Source organism: Cervus elaphus, chromosome 20, assembly GCF_910594005.1.
Source record: "Cervus elaphus chromosome 20, mCerEla1.1, whole genome shotgun sequence".
Classification (NCBI taxonomy): domain Eukaryota; kingdom Metazoa; phylum Chordata; class Mammalia; order Artiodactyla; family Cervidae; genus Cervus; species Cervus elaphus.
This window is the reverse complement of record NC_057834.1, coordinates 42,705,667-42,728,578: the sequence shown is the minus strand read 5'-3', so window position 1 is coordinate 42,728,578 and position 22,912 is coordinate 42,705,667. Positions and strand designations below refer to the sequence as shown.

The following is a 22,912-nucleotide window of genomic DNA, read 5'->3' as shown; positions in this document are numbered from 1 at the left end:
GATCAGTATCTTCGGTGGTGGTTCAGCGATTAAGAACCTGTCTTGCAGTGTAGGGAACACGGGTTCAGTCCCTGGTCCAGGAAAATTACTCATGCCTCAAAGCAACTAAGCCCATGTACCATAGCTACTAAGCCTGCGCTCTAAAGCCCCCGAGTCATTACTACTGAAGCCTGGTTACCCTAGGCCCCGTGCTCCAGAACGAGAGAATCCACCACAATGAGAAGCCTGTGCATTGCAACCAGAGAGTAGCCCCCACTTGCTGCAACCAGAGAAAAGCCCACACAGCAATGAAGACCCAGCCAAAAATAAATAAATATTTTTAAAATAAATAAATAAAAGTGTGTGGGAGGGGTGAGACTGCTCAGGGAAATAAGAGAAGCCTGAAAGAAAAGAGGTTGAATTCTCAAAGCTAATGTTGATAAAGAGCAGATTCAAAAGTGAGGGAGTGAGAGAGGCAGAGGATAGGAACTGGGAACAGCACAAATCACACAAAAGGATTTTATTTTATTTTATTTTTTTATAAAAAAGGATTTTAATACACATGTATTTGTGTATATATATTCATATATTCTATAAATATTCTTCATGTATTCTACAAATATTCTTTCAATAAGTAAAAGATTAATAGCCCAGTCAAAAGAAGAGAAAGGATGGATTACAGAAAATCTACAAAAGATGTTCAAATAACAGAAATTCAAATATCATAGTATTTACAGAAATGCAAGTTTTTAAGAAACTATTATTTTCACCTATTAACTAGACAAGCATGTCAGAGATTGAAAGGCCTATATTCGTGATATGGTTAAAAAAACAGAAATGAAGTATAAATTGCTATAACCTTTTTAGTGTGTAATTTGGCAATACCTAATAATATTCTAAATATTAATATCCTGTAATGCAGCATTTATATTCCCAATATTTTGAGGAATTTATCCCACAAAACATTTCTACAAGTACCCAGAGAAATATGTACAAGGGTATCCAATGCAATGTTGGTATAATAATAAGAAATTAGAAACAATCCAAATGCCCACTTCATGTATTTATATAATGGAGTACTTGGGTGCTCAGTAGCCATTTAAAAAAATGAAGTGGATTTATATGTACTAAAATGTAAAGAGGTTCAAGATTCATTGCTAAATGAAAAAACATAAAATCATTATTTTGTAAATAATAATAAATTATGGTAAATAAAGAGATTGAACATACACATCCTATACAAGATTTTTTTTTTATAGAACCAAAGAAAACGAGAGAGGAACTATTACTAAATTTTGCATGAAGTATTTGTTCATGTGTAATAACTTCCCTGGTAGCTCAGGGTTAAAGAAACCACCTGCAATGCAGGAGATGGAAAATCCCCTGGAGAGGAAAATGGCAACCTACTCCAGCATTCTTGCCTGGAAAACCCCATGGACAGAGGAGTCTGGCAGGTTACAGTCCATGGGGTCACAAAAGAGTCAGACACAAGTTAGCAACAAAACAACAATGTAATAATTAATGCTAAATGAAATAGTTTTTTACTTTTCTGATCCAAAATCCTAAGAAAATTCTTTTTGAGGAAAAGGGGAGGTTTTAGAGATTCACTGATCTTGTTGTCAGTGAGTGAGGGAGTGAAAGTCGCTCAGTTGTGTCCAACTCTTGGCAATACCATGTATTGTAGCCCACCAGGCTCCTCTGTCCATGGAATTTTCCAGGCAAGAATGCTGTACTGGTTTGCCATTCCCTTCTCCAGGGAATCTTCCCAACCCCAGGGATCTGACCCAGGTCTCCTGCACTGCAGACAGATTCTGTACCACCTGAGCCATCAGGGAAGCCCAATCTTGTTGGCAAGTAAATCTCAAACTTGAGCATACATCACAGTCAGCTAGAAAAGCTGGTTAAGACACAGGTGCCAGGACTTCCCCAGTGGTCCAGTGGTTAAGAATCTGCCTTGCAATGCAAGGTATATGAGTTCAGTCCCTGGTCAGGGAACTAAGATCTCACATACCTTGGGGGCAACTAAGCCTGCGTGCTGCAACTAAGAACCAAAGCAACCAAATAATAAAAAAAATTTTTTTTAAATGTGCCAACACCTCCAACGTTCCTGATTTATTAAGGCTGGAATGGGGATTCAAGAATTGGCATTTCTAACAATTTATTGGGTGATGCTACTAATGCAGAGAATCATTGCACAGACCAAAAAAGCTGGCTACTGACTCAGCCTCTACCACCCACATGATCTGACTTAGCCGATAATACTTGAGCTATTAACCTTGGCTGCCCCAGCCCTAGCAGAGTTGTGGAAATATACTTCTACTGAACTAGGCTCCAATTTAATCTAGTGGGATCATTTTCTCACTCACTATGGGAGTGTCTGAAACTTGATCCTGTTTTAGTTGAACTATTCATGAAGCTTCTGAGTTCAGTGTGGGAGTGGGGAAGGGGAGAGAGCCACAACCACTCTCTTTTTTTAAGAAGGGGTTGATGAAAAGAGGAGAGGCTGCCAAGAGATGTGCTTGAGTAGGAGGAGACTGCCCAGCCAACATCCAGCTTTGGATATCACTCTCTCAAAAGGTAAATACTCATATGGCCCTCCCTGGTAAAGTTTTTATGGGAATAATTCCAACAATTCTTCTGAGTTTAATAACACTTTTCTGCAAGCTTGGGGAACACTGGGGAAATAAAGAGCCTTTTTTTTTTTTTTCATTAGTGTTTATTTTGAAAAGTGAAACATATCTTAAAGGGGATATCTTGGGGATAGTCTTATTTTGGGGCGGGGGATCCTCTGTTAGTCCTATTAACTAGAGGATGTCTTTGATTTTAGAGATTATAGTAAGAAAGCTTCATTATCGTATTTCTTCACAATCACCTTTCCTTTCAGACTAAACTTACGGCCAGGAAAAAATCTGGGTCTTTTTACATTTAGTTTTTTTTTTTTTTTTTTAAGAAACATGCGGCACTACAGATGGGAAAAATTAAGTGACTTGAGAACACAAGGAAAGGAAATGGTGATTGATCTTTCTGGAAAGTGTTAAGTGAAAGAGGAACTGACATTGCTACAGATTCGTGAATAAGTACTGTTGTTCTGTTGCCCACTTCAGCAGGACCTAATTTTACACAAGCCAGTAGATTCATGCCCTCTTTTTCCCTATTCTAGGGAGCAGTGCTACTAGTCAACTCAAACAAAACAGGAACCTTAAGAGCCACTGTGAAAGATTCTAGGGCAGGTCTTCTGTCTGGAAAACAGATTTTGAGTTTTATCTGCCGTTTGTATTTGTCAAGAAAAGCCATCTTATCCAGGAGATTTCAGAAGAATGTATGCGGTGCTAAGTTGCTTCAGTCAAGTCCAACTCTGTGCGACCCTATGGACTGTACCCCATCAGACTCTTCTGTCCATGGAGATTCTCCAGGCCAGAATACTGGAGTGGGTTGACATGCCCTCCTCCCGGGGATCTTTCTGACCCAGGAATGGAGCCCGCATCTGTTATGTCTCCTGCATTGGCAGGCGGGTTCTTTACCACAAGTGCCACCCGGGAAGCCCTGTGGAAACTAAGTCTCCAATATATAAGTCTCCAATAATTTCTTGTGATTTTTTTTTTTCCATTCTAAAAACTTTAAACCTAATTTTGTATTAAAAATCTTGTAGTGACTAAACAGGGCTTCCCAGGTGGCGCTAGTGGTAAAGAACCCACCTGCCAGTGCAGGAGACATAAGAGACGTGGGTTTCATAGGTCAGGAAGATCCCCTGGAGAAGGGAATGGCTACCCACTGCAGTATTCTTGCCTGGAGAATCCCATAGACAGAGGAGCCTGGTAGGCTACAGTCCAGGGTCGCAAAGAATTGAACACGACTGAAGCGACTTAATGCAGGCGGCACCAGTGGCTAAACAACCACATTCTTTTCTTACGACAGATCTCCAATTTGTGTAAACTTCAGGCCGTATAAAACCTGGATCAGATCCTTACATCTGAAAATACGAGCCAAGAACCAAGACATTATCACCCTATTTCTTTTCTCTTTTCAGCAAGAATGTGTTTTACTTTTTCTTTTTTTTGTCTTCACTGGGTCTTCGCCGCTGCTCGTGGGCTTTCTCTAGTTGCAGTATGCCAGCTTCTCACTGGGACGGCTTCTCTTGTTGCCAAGCTCAGGCTATAGGGCACGGGAGCTTCAGTAGTTGTGGTACCGAGCTTAGTTGCCTGTCGACGTGTAATCTTTCCAGACTGGGTATTGAACCTGTGTCCCCTGTGTTGGCAGACAGAGTCTCAAACACTGGATCACCAGGGAAGTCCCTATTCTACTTTGCAAGGGAGAGAGAGGAAAGATATAAGCCTAATAGAAGCAAAATTCATTTATTGGAATATGGCAGCTATGAGTGAGAGTTTGAAGAGAACTTCGATTCAAAGTTCAGGAATTCAGGTTTAATTAGAGGAGAAGGAGAATCCAAGATAATGTTTTCCAATTTCCAAATATTGAAGATTTTCCATCTCTCTGAAGCATACAAGGTTGTTTGCAAACCGTCCTCTGCCTGAAATTCTCTCATCTCTTGTGACTATTACAAGTTCTAATTGTAACCATTCCATCTGTGGTTCCTTGACCTCTTTCCTCCAACATAAATGCTAACATTCCCTTGTTTCTAATTCTCCTTCAACCATCTCATCTACTCCTATGATTTCAACTGTCCTATCCTTGGGTGACTCTTAACTCCAAAGATCTTGCTCTTCTTTACCCTTGAACTTCAGTCCCATGTTTCTGCTTCCTGAGCATGCCACACCAGTACCTTTAAATTCACCCTACTCCCCAGGGACTTTGCAAGAATGTCTAGAAGTTAGTGCAACAAGGTTACTTTTAAAGGTTCCTTCCAACTGTGAAATTCTACAACTTTATACCTTTCATTTTTATGTATTGTGATCTCCACCATACTGAAATAAACAGTAGTTCCACAAAAGTTCCCATGTTCCCTGTCTCTATCACTGTTCCTTCTTTGGGCGTGTACCTTCCTTACTCCAAATTGAGCCTGGTCATCACTTGTAGAAAGATTTCTATGACTGATCTTACCTTAGCTGAGTTTGTTAACCAGACAAGTGTCATCCTATCCATTCTCGTCACCCAAGAGAAGCAGAGTGTTCCTTCTGACACTGGGGTCTCCACGTTAACAAATATTTCCTAGTAGGTGTGGTGTGTGCCTGCCAAATTCTTCAGTTATGTCCGATTCTTTGCAACCCCATGGACTGTAGCCTGCCAGGCTTCTCTGTCCATTCTTGCCTGGACTGGAATTTTCCAGGTAGGAATACTGGAGTGGGTTGCCATTCCCTTCTCCAGGGGTCTTCCCAACCCAGGGACCAAACCCATGTTTCTTATGTCTCCTGCATTGGCAGACGGATTCTTTACCATTAGCGCCACCTGGGTGTGGGCACTATGTTAATCAATGCTGTGAGAAATCACAAAAAAACACAAAACTTTCAGATTTTTGCCCTTTAGAAGTTCATATCAATGAAAGACTTTAGGTTAATTGCTCTCACACACCCTCCATCTTCCTGCCAGTCTAATATTTCTACAACAACCATCTAATGGTATAATTTCCATGCTTAAAAGCTTTTTGATGACTCCCCACTGATTGCAAAGCTGAATCCAGAGTCTTTAATGTGCCATACAAGGGCCCAGGTGAACTTGCCTAGGCTGCTTATTCAATGGGAGAATATATCTCAGGCACTTAGCGAACATTTACTGTTTCTCAAACATACTATGCTGTCCTCTCTTCTCCTGTCCTGCTTCTCCCCTTCTCCATCTTGATCAGCTTGAAGAGTGAGTTGCTCAGCTGTGTCCAACTCTCTGTGACCCGCATGACCCCATGGACTATAGTCCATCAGGTTCCTCTGTCCATGGGCTTTCCCAGGCAAGAATACTGGTACGTGTTGCCATTACCCATTCCAGGAGATCTTCCTAACCCAGGAATCAAACCTGTGTTTCCTTCATTGCAGTCAGATTCTTTACTGTGTGAGCTACCAGGAGCTACTCATTCTCAGGCCTCAATTCAATTAAGGTATGTGTCTCTTCAGTGAAATTTTCCTGACTCTTCCCCTTGGGTTCCTTTCACATCTTTACCAGCAGATTACTTTGGAATGATTTCTTTACATTCAGTAAGTATATATTTTTGTTTATTTTTCTCTTAACTTTATAAAATGGAGACGGTTTATACAGTATATAAAATCATAGCTAGGAATCTGTGACAAGGAGAACAAATGATAGGAAAGACACAAGTCTCTTGAAATGCAATTGAGAGGAGAAGTTGGAAAATTAATAAACTATCCAGACTGTAAGGGGTCTAGTGAGTACCAGAGTGAAATAATATGGATTTTTTGAGAGAATATGGACTTTTTGATGAATAAAGAGAAGGTATATGCCTCCACATGTAATGAGACATTAAAGAAATATATCTAGAAAATGACATTTGAGGTATATACAAGTGGATAAAGACACTGACAAGGTACTAAAAATACAATGAAATTGGTTTTCTCACTACAACTCAATTATCAGCAAGTACGTATTAAATAGCTGGTAAATGCCAGGATGCATTTCCCATTCCAGTTACAAAAATTCAAGAGAAGAGCGTTGGCCCAGCTGGGATGCTTACCCCAGACCACTTAACTGAGACAGTCAGCAAGGTGGGGCCGTGTCAGAACACGGTAGCTCCCCTAATAGCCATCTGGTGGACAGGAGTGGAAGTGTCAGGCAGACAATTTCAGAGAGGCCTGCTATTTTTTGTTTTGGTGTTTATCACTTCACCTGTGTCATAGTTGTATGGATATGTCTTATTTCCCATATCAGACTGTAAGTTTTCTAAAGACAGAAATCAGGCCTTATCATATATCTTTTTATGCCCACAGGTCCTAGTTTTTGTGCTTTATTTGTTAAATAGTAAATGATGCATTGAAGTTAAATTGAAAGTTAATAGAGTTTGCATAGTAATAGAGAGGGACCTGTTTGTAATCTCTAGTTCCCAAAGCACACAAGTCTGTAGATAAAATAAAGTAACAAGAGCAATGATAAAAAAAGTTCTTGACTCTCCCATATCCTTGGACTGACGTTTGAGTGAACTCAGTGTCAAAAAACACAGCGTCTCAGAGATTGTATTGTCAGAATCTTACCTCCTCTCTGACTCTAGCTAAACTCAGAACCTAGACTAGCTCTTCCCTTAGAATGAATTTTTCACCAGGAAAGTGTCAAGTTAAAAATAAACCAGGGGGCTGGAAGACACATTTCCAATCATCATAAAGATTTGTTTTGACACTTAATTTCTGTGAAACACACAGCCTAAGCTTAAATTGTAACCCTTTCTTCAAGTCATATAATACATTGAATATCTATTATGTTCTTAGCACCAAATGAACTGTATATAACCCTGAGTAGTTTCAGTGCTTTGAAGTGTGGACCTTCTTATCTTCCCCTTTCTGTTGATGTTACACACTATCAATACTGTACAACTGTAATATGGGGAAAACTTGCTCTATAACTCCACTTAACTGAAAAATTAAAACAGCAATGACTTCCAGGTACTCCATAGCAAGAGAAAGGGTGCAAGAAATGAGGAACATAGTAAACCCAGGGAGGATAATAACAGTAAACACTTACATAGCAGTTGTTATGTGCCAGGCACTGTGCTATCTTCTACATATTTATTTAATCTTAGCATCTACATCATAGGGTTATTGTATTATTATCCCCATTTTACCGATGAAGAAACCAAGGTTCTGAAAATTTAAGTAACTTGCTTAGGATCAGCAAGCTTTGTTAGAGCCAGGATCCAAATCCAGATGGACTGACTGCAGAACCCATGTTCTCCACTACCATGTTATATTTCATGATCGCCATTGAATTGTTCTCACTGGGGGTTGACTTATATAGAAGGAATACCCTTTGCCCTTCCAAAACCAAGAACTGTACGGACCATCAACAGTTTCTAATGAGCTCTCTCTAAACTGTTCCCTTTTTGGCTCTTCAAACACACAGTGATCTCTGGAGCCAATGAGTACTGTATCCCAAAGAACTTTTTGTTTCTTTCTTTTTTTTATTTATTTTTGTCTGTGCTGGGTCTTTGTTGCTGCACATGACGTGTTTCTAGTTGCGGTGAACAGGGGCTATTCTTCATTGCGGTGCACAGACTTCTCACTGCGGTGGCTTCTCGTGGAGCGAAGGCTCCGAGCGAAGGCTCCGGGTGCTGGGGTTTCAGTCGTTGCAGCACGTGGGCTCAGTAGTGGCACACGGTCTTCGTTGCTCCACAGCATGTGGAATCTTCCAGACCAGGGATCGAACCTGTGTCCCCTGCAGTGGCAGGCTGATTCTTAACCACTGCACCACCAGGAAAGTCCAGAACTTTTTGATTTCTGATAGCATATTTGCAGTGCAAGATAGTCAAACCGAATACTTTAACCCACCACTTCTCAAAAATGTGTATAATACTTGATACATTGAAAAGAAGACATGTAATATATTTTAGTTATGAAATACAATAATAACTGAACCATCTCAGTGCGTTTACCTGAGTGTTCTTTCCTTTAGATCATCTGCCTGCCTCCCTCCCAGAAGTAATCATTACCATGAATCTATATCACTTACTCCTTGGCTTTTTCCTTTTCAGTTTTTGGCCACATGCCTGGTCTGAGACAGTGAAAGTACCTAGTCCTAACCACTGGACTGCCAGGGAATTCCCTCCTTTGCTTTTTCAGAAGTAAATTTATCACATATGTGTGCATTCCTAAATTATGTATTGTTATTGTAAAAAGTGCTTTGTTTGTTTTGAGATTTATAAAAATAATATAATAATGTATGCTGCTGCTGCTGCTGCTGCTAAGTCACTTCAGTTGTGTCTGACTCTGTGTGACCCCATAGACGGCAGCCCACTAGGCTCCCCCGTCCCTGGAATTCTCCAGGCATGAACACTGGAATGGGTTGCCATTTCCTTCTCCAATGCATGAAAGTGAAAAGTGAAAGTGAAGTCACTCAGTCATGTCCTACTCTTAGCGACCCCATGGACTACAGCCCACCAGGCTCCTCCGTCCATGGGATTTTCCAGGCAAGAGTACTGGAGTGGGGTGCCATTGCCTTCTCCGTAACGTATGCAGTTTTCTGTAATTTGCTTCTATCACTCACTAGTATGTTTCTAAGAATCACCCATGTTATTGAATGCAACTCTAGTTTGTTCACTCTTTCTTTTCACTACTTTATAGTATTTACTGTGACTATGCCACAATTTATGTGATAATTCTCCAGGCTGTGGTCATTTGAGCTGTTCAGCTTTTGCTTTTGTGTACAATACTGCAGGAGCAATCTTCTTTTAATTTTCGTGGTGTATATACAGGAGTGGACTTGGGGGGGAGTTGGGTTGTAGTGAATATGTACATTCAACTTTACTAGATAATGCTAAATGGTTTTCTACAGGGGATTTTTATCAGTCTGTACTCTGATATTACTGATGGGGAGTGTATAAGAACTTTGAATGAGTTACATCCTTGCCAACACTTTGCATTATCAGACTTCTTAATGTCTACCAATCTAGTGGATAAAAAAATAATGTCAATGATTACTAGTGAAATTGAACACATTTTCATGAATTTTTTACCTTTCATGTTTATTTTTTTTAATGCCAGTTCATGGCTTTTGCTAATTTTCCCCTTGAGTTATTTGTCCTTTACTTACTCAGTTGGAGGAGTTGGTCTGCTAACTTGGATATTAACCCTTTTTTAGAAATATGTTTCTCCAAGTTTGTGGTTTGTGTTTTTACTTACTTTATGGTGTCTGAACGGATCAGGAGTTCTTAATTCTAAAGTTAAACTCATGCGTCTTTTAAAATATATGGTGTACCATTTGTGTCTTATTGAAGAGATCTTTTCCTATCCTGAGGTCATAAAAACATTCTATATTTTCTTCTAAAGTTTTTTTCTTTTTCTTTTTTTTTTAAGAATTTGTCTTTCTTTTACTTTTAGCTGCACTGAAATCTCTGCTGCTGTGCTAGGACTTCCTCTAATTGCAGCAATCAGGGATTACTCTCTGGTTGCAGTATGTGGGCTTCTCACCGCAGTGGTTTCTCTTGTTGCAGAGAACAGGTTCTAGGCACACAGGCTTCAGTAGTTGTGGCCCGTGAGCGTAGTTGCTTCACCCCGTGCAGAACCTTCCCAAACCAGGGATTGAGCTCATGCCCCCTGCACTGGCTGACAGATTCTTACCCACTGTACCACCAAGGAAGTCCTAAGGGTTTTAAAGTTTGCTCTTGACATGTAACTATAGATGTGTGTGTTTTTTTTTTAATGGACATCTTATTTTCCAGTATCCCTTATTAAACAGGCCATTCTTTTTCTGTCAACAGTGCTCATTCTGCTCGAAGTCAAGTATCCCTAAATGTGCAGTTTGTTTCTGGGCTTTCTAGTCTCTTCAAATGGTCTATTATCTATACCTGCACATATATCCCACTGTCAAAAATACTATAGCTCTGTAATAAACCTTAATAACTGATACGGGAAATCTCTCCACCATATTCTTTCTCTTCAGAATGTCTTTTTAATTCTTGTACCCGTGAGCTCCCATGTACACTTAAGAAAAACAGTCTGAGTTTTCTCAAAAACCTGGATGGAATTTTGTTGGAGTTATATTGCCTCTATAAGTAAATTTGAGGAGAATCAACAACTTAATCATGTGGAATTCATAAATATCATGTATCTCTCTATTTACTTTGTTCAGTCATTATGTTGTGTCCGACTCTTTGCAGCCCCGTGAACTGCAGCACGCCAGACTTCACCGTCCCTCACTATCTCCCTGAGTTTGCTCAAACTCATGTCCATTGAGTCAATGATGCCATCCAACCATCTTATCCTCTGTTGCAGCCTTCTCCTCTTGCCTTCAATCTTTCCCAACATTAGGGTCTTTTCCAGCGAAATGGCTCTTCGCATCAGGTGGCCAAAGAATTGGAGCTTCAACTTCAGCATGAGTCCTTCCAGTGAATATTCAGGGTTGATATCCTTTAAGATTGACTGCTTTGATTTCCTTGCCATCCAAGGGACTCAAAAGTCTTCTCCAACACCACAGTTCGAAATCATCAGTTCTTTGGTGCTCAGCCTTCTTTATGGTCCAATTCTCACATACACACATGACTAGAGGAAAAACCATAGCTTTGTCAGTAAAGTGTTGTCTCAGATTTTTAATACGCTGTCTAGGTTTGTTATATATTTTTATGCTACTGTAAATAATGTCCTTTTTTTTTTTTTGGTGTGCCACACGGCTTGCAGGATCTTACTTCCCTGACCAGTGATTGAACCAGGACCACAGCAGGGAAAGCTCTGAGTCTTAACTACTGGACCACCAAGGAGTTCCCAATGACCCTTTTAAATTAAATGGTCTTTTAAAAATTACATTTGCTTATTGTTTGTTACTGGCATTTACATATGTAACTGACTTGTGTATCTCATCCAAACACCTTGCTAAACTACTTATTTCTCATATTTTCTGTAGACTATTCTGTAGGAAATAATATCAGTGAATAATGAATATTTTTGTTTCTTCATTTTAAATCCTTGTTTTTTTCTTTATCTTATTTTACTGCTCTGATTAGAACCTCCAGAATGATGTTGAATAAATTAAAGGTAATGAACCTCTTTGTCTTGTTCCTGATTTTAAGAGGAAAATCTTTCAACTTTTCACCATTATCTGGATGTTTGCTCTACATTTTTTTGTTAATACCCTTAATTGGGTTAAAACTATTCTTTTCTACCCCTATTTTGCTAAGAATATTAATGTAGGTGCTTTTTTAGTATTGAAATTTATCAAATGCTTTTTCTGCAACAACTGTGGTATTCATATGGCTTATATACATAGCATGCTTCTACTTCTGGGATAAACTCAGCTTGGTATCTATATACATCAAGGCTTATTTGCAGAGACCAGAAACCATTCTAGCTATTCTCAGCAGAAAGGGATTTAGTAAATGGAATTAGGATATTTTTAGTTTCACATGACCAAAAATAAAACCTCAAACCCAACTCAAATGAGATTAAACAATATACGGAAAAGTACAAATTTGCTAAGTGTTGGACGCATGTTCTCTGAATCAAGCTTATTCACCATATGAAGCAAATATTCTGTATTTCACCAATTTCTGTCTAGCTGACCTATCAATGATTGAGAAGAATATTGTGATTATCCACAATAATGGCAAGTTTTATCAATTTCTCCCTGTAGTCCTATTGTTTATTTATCCTGAGACTATTTTATTAGGTATATGCAATTTAGAACTGTTACATCTTCCTATTGAATTTCACACTTCATTATAATCTGTTAATCCTCTGTTCCCTAATAATGCTTCTGGTCTTAAGGTCTATTTTGTCTGATATTAATACAGCACCTCAATTTTGTTTTGGTGAGTATTTACCTAGTACACCTTTTACTTCCAATCTTTCCATGCCTTTAAATTTTAGGTGAATCTCTTAGAACAGCACATAGCTGAATTGGGACCAAGACCAAAAATTAGATGTTTGGCATTTTTTGTCTGCTCAACATCCAAACCTCCTTCTTACTTGAGAGAAATGCTCCTTTATGTGAGTCTATGAGAGACAGAACTTCATTTTCACTACAGTACCTAGAGATAATGAATATTCCCTCTCCTACCCCCGTGGTGGCTAAGGGGCTGGTGCGTGACTCAGCCTTGACCAGTCGGATGCTCCAGCCAGGGTCTGGAATATCAAGTGACACAAGGATGACACAATTTATAATTCAGGCATGGCAGGGACAGCAGTATCCAATGACAGTCGCAGCAGTCCTCAGCAACAGCCGTGTCCGGTGGTGGTGGCCAGTGGCCAGCGCCGACGGTGCCTTAACCAGACTTTTCCTGTGCTGACCTTGGTTATGATTCCCAGTGCCTGGCCTCCCTTGGTTTCTGCCAGTTTTATGGGACCAATTATCCTTCTCCTTGATTCTGGAAGTCACCTGGTCTCTTTAGAGTAAATACCTTTTGTGCTTAAGTAAGTGAAAGTCGGTCAATCCTGTCTGACACTTTGCAACCCCATGGACTGCAGCCCACAAGGCTCCTCTGTCCATGGAATTCTCCAGGCAAGAATACTAGAGTGGGTTGTCATTTCCTTCTCCAGGGGATCTTCTCGACCCAGAGATTAAACCCAGGTCTCCTGCATTCCAGGCAGATTCTTTACCATCTCAGCCACCAGGGAAGCTCTTGCTTAAGTAAAGGAGGCCCTGTTTTCATTACTTGCAAAGAAGAATCCTGACTGATATAAAATTGTTCTTTCTCCCTCTGGAATTGAGGAGGAGATAATATGAAGAGGGAATATGTGAAGTCTGGATTTTCTGTAGCCATTCTTGCTACCACAGAGAAGCTGGTCCGGGTATAAAATCAATGTAGAAGAAAGGATGAAAGTGAAAGTGAAAGTTGCTCAGTTGTGCCCAACTCTTTGCAACCCCATAGACTATACAGTCCATGGAATTCTCCAGGCCAGAATACTGGAGTGGGTAGCTGTTCCCTTCTCCAGGGGATCTTCCCAACCCAGGGATCAAACCCAGGTCTCCTGCATTGCAGGTGGATTCTTTGCGAGCTGAGCCACCAGGGAAACCCAATGTAGAAGAAAGGTAGATATATGAAGGCAGAACTGTGAAAACACCTTGACTCTCTGGATCAAGCCCTACTTAAAGTTATCCTTACTCTGAACTTTAGTCTCATAAGTCAATAAACTTCATGTGTTGTTTAATCTCACTTAAGTGGACTTTTCTGTCACTTGCAACCAAACACATCCTACCTGATACCTTTCTATTCTGCCTTTGAAAAGGAATCCCTTCTTTGATTCTGCAATAGGCTCTTAGCTGCTGTTCTACTTCTTTGTTTCCTAGTTGAACTCCTCATAAATGATTTAAAATCTTGGTGTCTTCATTTCCTCACTGCATTTTGTTGTTTAATCCACGAAAGTCTAGACTCCTTCTTTATCACTCTGCTACCACCATTCTTTTAGATCAGCAACAGTCTTGTCCTTTCAATGCCACATTCTCAAACTCATTCATTCATTCAACCAACATTTTTACATGCTCACTTTTGCAAAGTATAGTACTATATCATTCATTGAACAGATACCTGTTGAACATCTAATACATCCCAGACTTTTAGGATAAAAACAAATTATATAGGGTCCTTAGTCTCATGTAGAATTACTATTTTATCAGAGAAGACAGAAATTAAAGTAATCTCAATAAACCATAGTGAATGTTACTAGAATATCTCCCTAGGAAATTGACATTTAAGCTAAGGCCTAAAAGTTGAATATATAGCCTAAAAGTTGAATATGGAAGGATGGGAGCTGCAAAGATGATGTTAATGGAAAAGGCCTGGAGGCAAAGGAGGATCGTGCAAAACTCATAGAGCGGTGACAAGTCCAGCATTGCTGGGTAAAAAATGTACAAGGAAAAGAGTGGCAGAAACAAGGTAAGACAAAATCGTGGCCAGGCTTGGTAACCCAATGAAGACAGTAGGAAGATGCTGTAATATTTTAATCACAAGACTGATTAATTTACATTTATTAAAGATTGCTTTGTGGTTTGGAGGGGAATAGGAATGTTTTCAGAAAGTCAGAAAGTATTTGCAGGTGTTTGGCATTTGATGGCCTAGAGCACAATGGTGGCCATAGGGGTAAAGAAAAGGGAATGGATTTGAGACATATTTTGGAAGTAGGCCCAGAAGGATATTAACAGAGGTAGAGTGATATGCGCTAAGTCGCTTCAGTCGTGTCCAACTCTTTGCAACCCATGGACTGTAGCCTGCTAGGCTCCTCTGTCCAGGCAAGAATACTGGAGTGGGTTGCCATGCCCTCCTCCAGGGGATCTTCCTGACCCAGGGATCAAACCCAAGACTCATGTCACTTGTATTAGCAGGCAGGTTCTTTACCACTAGCACCACCTAGTGATAAGCCACTGAAATGTGGAACACAAAAATACACATGTCCTTGCTCTGAAAGCACTGTAGAAAGGATGACACATAAAGAATGTAATACATATATAAGTGAGATATATATCTTAAGATGGTACAAATATCTACCAATTTTCCCACATTTTCCAGCTACCAGATTAGTTTTTCTCTCGTCATCAGGGGACGACAGAGGACGAGATAGTTGGATGGCATCACTGACTCAATGGACATGAGTTTGAGCAAGCTCCAGGAGATAGTGGAGGACAGGAAAGACTGGCATGCTGCAGCCCATGGGATGGCAAAGAGCCAGACTTGACTGAGTGATTGAACAACAGCCTTGCAAGTCTCTGCCAACGTACAATTCTACCCATTATGAACACAATTCTTGATACTATTTCATGGAGCAATTTAGCTTCTCATCATGCCAACTAATTTTTGTTTTAATTTTTAAAATTTATTTATTTTTGGCTGTGCTGGGTCTTCATTGCTTTTCATGGGCTCTCTAGTTTCGGGGAGAAGGAGCTATGCTCTTCATTGCAGTGCGCAGGCTTCTCATTACAGTGGCTTCTCTTATTGCAGAGCACGGGCTATAAGACACTAGTGCCTCAGTAGTTGTGGCTCAGTAGTTGCAGCTCATGTGCTCTAGAACCAGGGTTCAGTAGTTGTGGCATATGAATGCAGTTGCTCCAGGGCATGTGGAATCTTCCCGGACCAGGGATTAAACCCCCATTTCCTGAATTGTCAGGCAGACTCTTATCTATGGCACCACCAGGGAAGTCCCCAGCTAATCTTTTACAAAACAATATTTTAGGACTTCCCTGGTGGTCCAGTAGTTAAGACTCCACACTTCCACTGCAGGGAGCACAGGTTTGATCCCTCGTTGGGGAACTAAAAGCCCACATGCTGTCTGGTGCAGTCAAAACAAAACAAAAACAGTATTTTAGCTTTCTCTACATCTCTCCAAGGACTTCCCAGGTGGTGTTAGTGGCAAAGGACCCACCTGCCAACTCAGGAAACATAGGAGACGACGGTTTGATCCCTGGTTCAGGAAGATCCCCTAGAAGAGAGCATGGCAACACAATCCAGTATTCTTGCCTGAAAAATCCCATGGACAGAAGAGCTTGACGGGCTACAGCCCAAAGGGTCACAAGGAATCGGACAGAACTGAAGCGACTTAGCACTCACGCTTGCTCCTTGGAAGAAATGCTATGAGAAACCTAGACAGCTATTAAAAAGCAGAGACATTACTTTGCCAACAAAGGTCCATATAGTCAAAGTTATGGCTTTTCAGTAGTCATGTATGGATGTGAGAGTTGGATCATAAAGAAGGCTAAACACCAAAGAATTGATGCTTTTGAGCTGTGGTGTTGGAGAAGACTCTTGAGAGTCCCTTGAACTGCAAGGAGATCAAACCAGTCAATCCTAAAGGAAATCAAACCTGAATATTCATTGGAAGAAGGATTGATGCTGAAGCTGAAACTCCAATACTTTGGCCACCTGACGCGAAGAGCCGACTCAGAAAAGACCTTGGTACTGGGAAAGACTGAAGGCAGGAGGAGAAGGGGAAGACAGAGGGCAAGATGCTTGGATGGCATCACTGACTCAATGGACATGAATTTGAGCAAGCTCCAGGAGATGGTGATGGACAGGGAAGCCTGGTGTGCTGCAGTCCATGGGGTCACAAAGAGTTGGACACAACTAAGCAACTGAACAACAACAAGCACACATGCACATCTCTCCAAAAGATCCAAACTATTTTTCAAAACAAATCTATTGGTATTTTTTTCTCTTTAGGCTTGGATATTGTTCAGGGCTCTTTCTATCCTTTTTCATGAGCTCCTCAGAAATTCTCTACTAGGGTTACCTAACTGCAGATCCCTTCAGGTCAATATTTCTACTCTGACTGGTCATTATAATGCTGAATCCAAGCTCACCTCCAGCCATTTTCTATTAAGTTAACTTCATCATAGCAGGAAGCCCTTTTGGCTTAGATCCTCTTTTATGTGACTCCCTAAAGCTGGTCCCTATCTGTAGTCCATACCTGGTCCACAAGAAAAAGAAAAAAAATTCCCCTCGGGACTTCCCTGGTGGTCCAGTGGCTAAGAACTTCAAGCTCCCAATGCTGGGGGCCCAGGTTTGAACCCCAGGCAGAGAACTAGATCCCACATGCCACAACTAAGACCCAGTCAAATAAATAAATGATAAAAAATGAATATATTTTAAAAATCCCCCTCAGTCAATACAATCTCAACTCTGCCTTCTTTTCTACTGCCACAGGCTGCTTTAGCCAATTTCTTTTCTTTCCTTTTTCAAATTTTATTTTATTACAGTTAGAACACTTAATGTGAGATCTACCTTTGTAACAAATTTTTAAGTGTACAATCAGTTCAGTTCAGTCGCTCAGTTGTGTCCAACTTTTTGCAACTCCATGGACTGCAGCATGCCAGGCTTCCCTGTCCATCACCAACTCCTGGAGTTTATTCAAATTCATGTCTATTGAGTCAGTGATGCCATCCAACCATCTCATCCTCTGTCATCCCCATCTCCTCCTGCCTTCAATCTTTCCAAGCATCAGGGTCTTTTCAAATGAGTCAGCTCTTCGAATCAGGTGGCCAAAGTAGTGGAGCTTCAGCTTCAGCGTCAGTCCTTTCGATGAATATTCAGGACTGATTTCCTTTAGGGTAGACTGGTTGAATCTCCTTGCAGTCCAAGGGACTCTCAAGAGTCTTCTCCAAAAAAAAAAAAAAAGAGTCTTCTCCAGCACTACAGTTCAAAAGTATCAATTCTTCAGCGCTCAACTTTTTTATAGCCCAGCTCTCACATCCATACATGACTACTGGAAAAACAGTAGCTCTGACTAGATGGACTTTGTTGGTAAAGTAATGTCTCTGCTTTTTAATATGCTATCTAGGTTGGTCATAACTTTCCTTCCAAGGAGTAAGCATCTTTTAATTTCTTGGCTGCTACAGCCACCATCCATTGATTTTGGAGCCCCCAAAAATAAAGTCTGTCACTGTTTTCATTATTTCCCCCTCTATTTGCCATGAAGTGATGGAACCAGATGCCATGATCTTAGTTTCCTGAGTGTTGAGTTTAAGCCAACTTTTTCACTCTGCTTTCACTTTCATCACGAGGCTCTTTAATTCTTCTTCACTTTCTGCCATAAGGGTAGTGTCATCTGCATATCTAAGTTATTGATATTTCTCCCAGTAATCTTGATTCCAGATTGTGCTTCATCCGGTCCAGCATTTCTTATGATGTATTCTGCATATAAGTTAAATAAGCTGGATGACAATATACAGCCTTGACATACTCCTTTCCCAATTTGGAACCAGTCTGTTGTTCCATGTCCAGTTCTAATTCTTGCTTCTTAACCTGCATTTCTCAGGAGGCAGGTCAAGTGGTCTTGTATTCCCATCTCTTTAAGAATTTTCCACAGTTTGTTGTGATCCACACAATCAAAGGCTTTGGCATAGTCAATAAAGCAGAAGTAGATGTCTTTCTAGAACTCTCTCGCTTTTTCAATGATCCAGTGGATGTTGGCAATTTGATCTCTGGTTCCTCTGCATTTTCTAAGTCCAGCTTGAACATCTGGAAGTTCACGGTTCATGTACTGTTGAATCCTGGCTTGGGGAATTTTGAGCATTACTGTGCTAGCACGTGACATGAGTACAGTTTTGTGGTAGTTTGAGCATTCTTTGGCATTGCCAAAGAATTAAGTGTACAATAGATTATCATTAACTATACACACAATGTCTTACAGCAGATATCTAGAGCTTATTCCTCTTACTTCACTGAAAACTTATGTCTTATCTTTAGTAACTTTTCATGACTAATGATGTTGAGCATCTTTTCATGTGCTTTTTGGCCATTTGTAAATCTTCCTTAGAGAAATATCTATTCAGATCCTTTGCCTAATTTTTAATTGAGTTATTTGTCTTCTTACTATTTAGTTGTAAAAATACTTTAGATATTCTAAATACAAGTCCCTTATCAGATATAAGATTTTCAAACAATTTTTCCTGTTGTAAAAATACTTTAGATATTCTAAATACAAGTCCCTTATCAGATATAAGATTTTCAAACAATTTTTCCTGTTGTGTGGGTTCTTTTCACTTTCTTGATTGTGTCCTTTGAAGCTCAGGAGTTTTAAATTTTGAAGAAGTCCAATTTATCTTTTTTTCTCTTATCGCCTGTCATATCTAAAAATCCTTTGCCAAATCCAATGTTATGAAAATTTATTCCTTTTTTTCTGAATTTTTTGGTTTTAGCTCTTACATTTGGGTCTTTGATCTATTTTGAGTTAATATTTATATATGGTGTGAAGTAAGGGTCTAACTTCAATCTTTTGCATATGACTATCTAGTTTTCCAGGCTTCCCAGGTGGCTCAGTGGGTAAAGAATTCCCTTGCAGTGCAGGAGACACAGAAGAGGTGGATTCAATCCCTGAGTCAGGAAGATCCCCTGGAGGAGGGCATGGCAACCCACTCCAGTATTTTGCCTGGAGAATCCCATGGACAGAGGCGTCCTGGCGGGTTACAATCCATAGGGTCACAAAGAGTCAGAGATGACTGAAGTGACTGAGCACGCATGCACATCCAGTTTTCCAAGTACCATTTGTTTTCTTTCCTTATGAATGGTGTTGACACTCTTCTCAAAAATCAGTTGACAATACATATATATTTATTTCTGTACTCTCAATTCTATTCCAATGATGTGTATGTCTATTCTTATGCCAATACTACACTATCTTAATGACTGTAGCTTTATGGTGAGTTTTGAAATTGAGAAGAGAGAGTCCTCTGACTTTCTTTTCAGTATTGTTTTGATGGTGGACTTAATAACTGAAATTGATCACTTCTGGGACATACCCGATTTTTTGTTAAGAGATAGGAATGACAGCACAAACATAGTGATTAGAAAAAATAAGACAATTTTATGCTCATACCTAGTAAGTTAAGACACCACAATAAATTAATTACAGTTAGTACTCAGAATTTGAAAAAATATTAGAGAATGGTTTGCACTTAACACAGAATTGGGGTGTTCAAGACAATTGTACTGGGATTTAACAGAGCAAGGATGCCCCATTTGTTTTCTGAGTTACACATATTTTTCATGTCTTGCCTTGGAGTATTTCACCTACTTTTGCATATGTTTATATCTTGAAGGTCATCTATACTAATGTTATCAGTTTCATATGTGTGTGAATGTGTCTGTGTTTGTCGCTCAGTCATGTCCGACTCTTTGTGACCCTATAGACTGTAGCTCTCCAGGCTCCTCTGTCCTTGGAGTTCTCCAGGCAAGAATACTTGAGTGGGTAGATTTCCTGCTCCAGGGGATCTTCCTCACCCAGGGATGAAACCCAGGTCTCCCATATTGCAGGCAGATTCTTTACTGTCTGAGTAAAGGGAAGGAAGACCTATCAGTTTCATGAGTACCTCTTAAATAAATCTTGCTAATTTTTTTTGGAAACCCTCTTTGGTTTCAACATAACAGTGTTAAGAAAATACATACATAAAGGGGTGCGTTGGGTTAGGAGATTGGTATTGACACATATACACTATCATGTGCAAAATAGATAGCTAGTGGAAACCTGCAGTGTAACACAGGGAACTCAGCTTGGTGCTCTGTAATGACCTAGAGGGGTGGGATGAGGGGTGGGGGGCAATGGAAGGGAGGCCCAAGAGGGAGGGGATATGCAGTGCAATGCAGAGCTCAGTCCTGCCTTACTCTTCAAAACCCCATGGACTGTAGCCCACCAGGCTCCTCTGTCCATGGAATTTTTCAGTAATACTGGAGTGGGTTGACTGATTCACTTCGTTGTATAGCAGAAATCAACACAACATTATAAAGCAACTATACCCCAAGCTACTAGGGCTCCCCTAGTAGCTCAGATGGTAAAGCATCCGACTGCAATGCAGGAAACCCAGGTTCAACCCCTGGGTCGGGAAGATCCCCTGGAGAAGGAAATGGCAACCCACTCCAGTATCCTTGCCTGGAAAATCCCATGGACAGAAGAGCCTGGCGGGCTACAGTCCATGGAGTCACAAAGAGTCGGACATGGCTGAGCAACTAACACATACCCCAATTTAAAAAATTACATACATACAAATATAAGCCAATAAACTTGTTTTATCCTCTTTTGTCTAGGAATATGACAAATCTGAAGATATTCCTGAGGAAGTAGCTACAGTTGGACAAGGGTAAAGAGGTGTGTGTTCCCATGGATGATTCAAGCCTGTCCAGTAGTGTCGATGTAGACAAAGGCTTTGCCATTGCCTTTGTTGTTCTTCTGTTTCTCTTCCTAATAGTGATGATTTTTCGGTGTGCCAAGTTGGTGAAGAATCCCTATGAGGCCAGCTCTACAGCTACAGAACCATCTCTGAGCTGAAGTATGAAAAAAACTGATAGACTTCCCTTCACAGATTTGAAATCTCTTACACAGACATTTATGAAACAGACTGTTTATTACTCCACCTCCCTATTCCTCAGCCTCCTCCCCCTTGCATTCCACAATAGGCACATGAGGGTGAGTTGAGAATAATAATAGGGGTGAAACACAAGTTAGTCTGTATTGTTCTATTCAGGGAAATAGTTACCAAAGCGAGGCTGAGACAGGTTGAACTTATCTTTTAAAATAAAGCCATGAGGGGCTTCCCCAGTGGCTTGGTGGTGAAGAATCAGCCAGCTAATGCAGAAGAGGTGGGTTTGACCCCTGGTCTGTGAAGATCCCACATGCCGCGGAGCACCTAAGCCCAAGCACCACAACTACTGAGCCTCTGCTCTAGAACCCAGGAACCACAACTACTGAAGCCTGGCCACCCTAGAGCCTATCCTCCACTGCAAGAGAAGCCACCACAGTAAGAAACCCGCACACAGTAACTGGAGAGTAGCCCCCTCTAACTGCAACTAAAGAAAAACCCACACAGCAACAAAGACCCAGCATAGCCAAAAACAAAAGAATAAATAAATTAATTAAAAAATAAGGCCATGGATTTCAATCCTCCAATATCTAATATTCTTAAGATAATTAGACAGTTGGCCATAATTTTATGAGGTAATGTAATATAATATCATGATGCTTGGTAAGGTGCATCTAAAACCTGATGCCTGGTAAGGTGTATCTAAGCCCTCCTAGAGGTGGTCTTAGGATGTCCCTTTAGTTATGCAAATATAAGGCCAGCAGGAACCAGTTATCCTATGATAAGAATCTAACAGGACCTTTTTAGTGTATGAAGCTTAGTAAAAGCTGATGCCCTTCTCAAGTGGGCAGAGTTCTGTGGTAGAGGGGAACTAATTTGTCTTGGGTAACCCTCTAACCTCCCTCAGCCTACATTTCCTCACTTACGAAATAACATCTAGTGAGTTGAAAAGGAGCCCTCAAAATGATATGTCCATGTCCTTATCCCTGAAATCCATGAACATGACCTTATTTGGAAAGATGGTCTTTGCAGATGTAAAGTTAAGGATTTCAAGATGAATTCAACCTGGATTAGTGAGTAAGCCCTAAATCCTATGACAAATGTCTTTATGAAAGACAGAAGAGAAGACACACACACAGAGCGGAAAAGATCATGTGAAAATGAAAGCAGAGATTGGAGTTATGCAACCACAGCTAAAGAATCCTTGCCTGGAACCATCAGAAGCTGGAAGAGGCAAAAAAGTTTTCCCTCCAGAGCCTTTGGAGGGAGTGTGCCCTACCAACACCTTGTGGACTTCTAGCCTTCGGAAATCTGAGAGAATAAATTTCTGTTGTTTTAAGCCACCTAGTTTGTGATAATTTGTTATGGCGGTCACAGGAAACTAATATATAATACATGATGATAAGTGTCACAATCACCATCCTAGGGACTTTTTAAGAGAAAAGAGAAGGAAATCATAACTCCATCTCTCCAAAGTCTGAAGTTATGGAAATTTGGTAGAGTGAACTACGGCTAACTGAAAGGAAAGTCCGTAAGAGAGTTCACTAGAGGGACTTCC

General features: G+C 40.4%; 1 protein-coding gene across 2 annotated transcripts; it reads left to right on the top strand.

The window, feature by feature from the left end:
- The first annotated feature begins 2,375 nt into the window (after positions 1 to 2,375).
- On the top strand, positions 2,376 to 22,624 carry CTXND2 (cortexin domain containing 2). 2 transcript variants are annotated; one of them, XR_006335952.1, is made up of 3 exons: positions 2,376 to 2,556; positions 5,961 to 6,022; positions 11,259 to 11,447. XR_006335952.1 is itself a non-coding variant. In XM_043878239.1 (2 exons), exon 2 carries the CDS (start codon positions 21,156 to 21,158, stop codon positions 21,321 to 21,323), a length of 168 nt encoding a protein of 55 aa, XP_043734174.1. In that variant the 5' UTR covers positions 2,376 to 2,556; positions 21,083 to 21,155; the 3' UTR covers positions 21,324 to 22,624. The 2 variants fall into 2 exon arrangements, 1 of the variants encoding a protein (XP_043734174.1); XM_043878239.1 differs by lacking the exons at positions 5,961 to 6,022; positions 11,259 to 11,447 and adding an exon at positions 21,083 to 22,624.
- Positions 22,625 to 22,912: the final 288 nt, after the last annotated feature.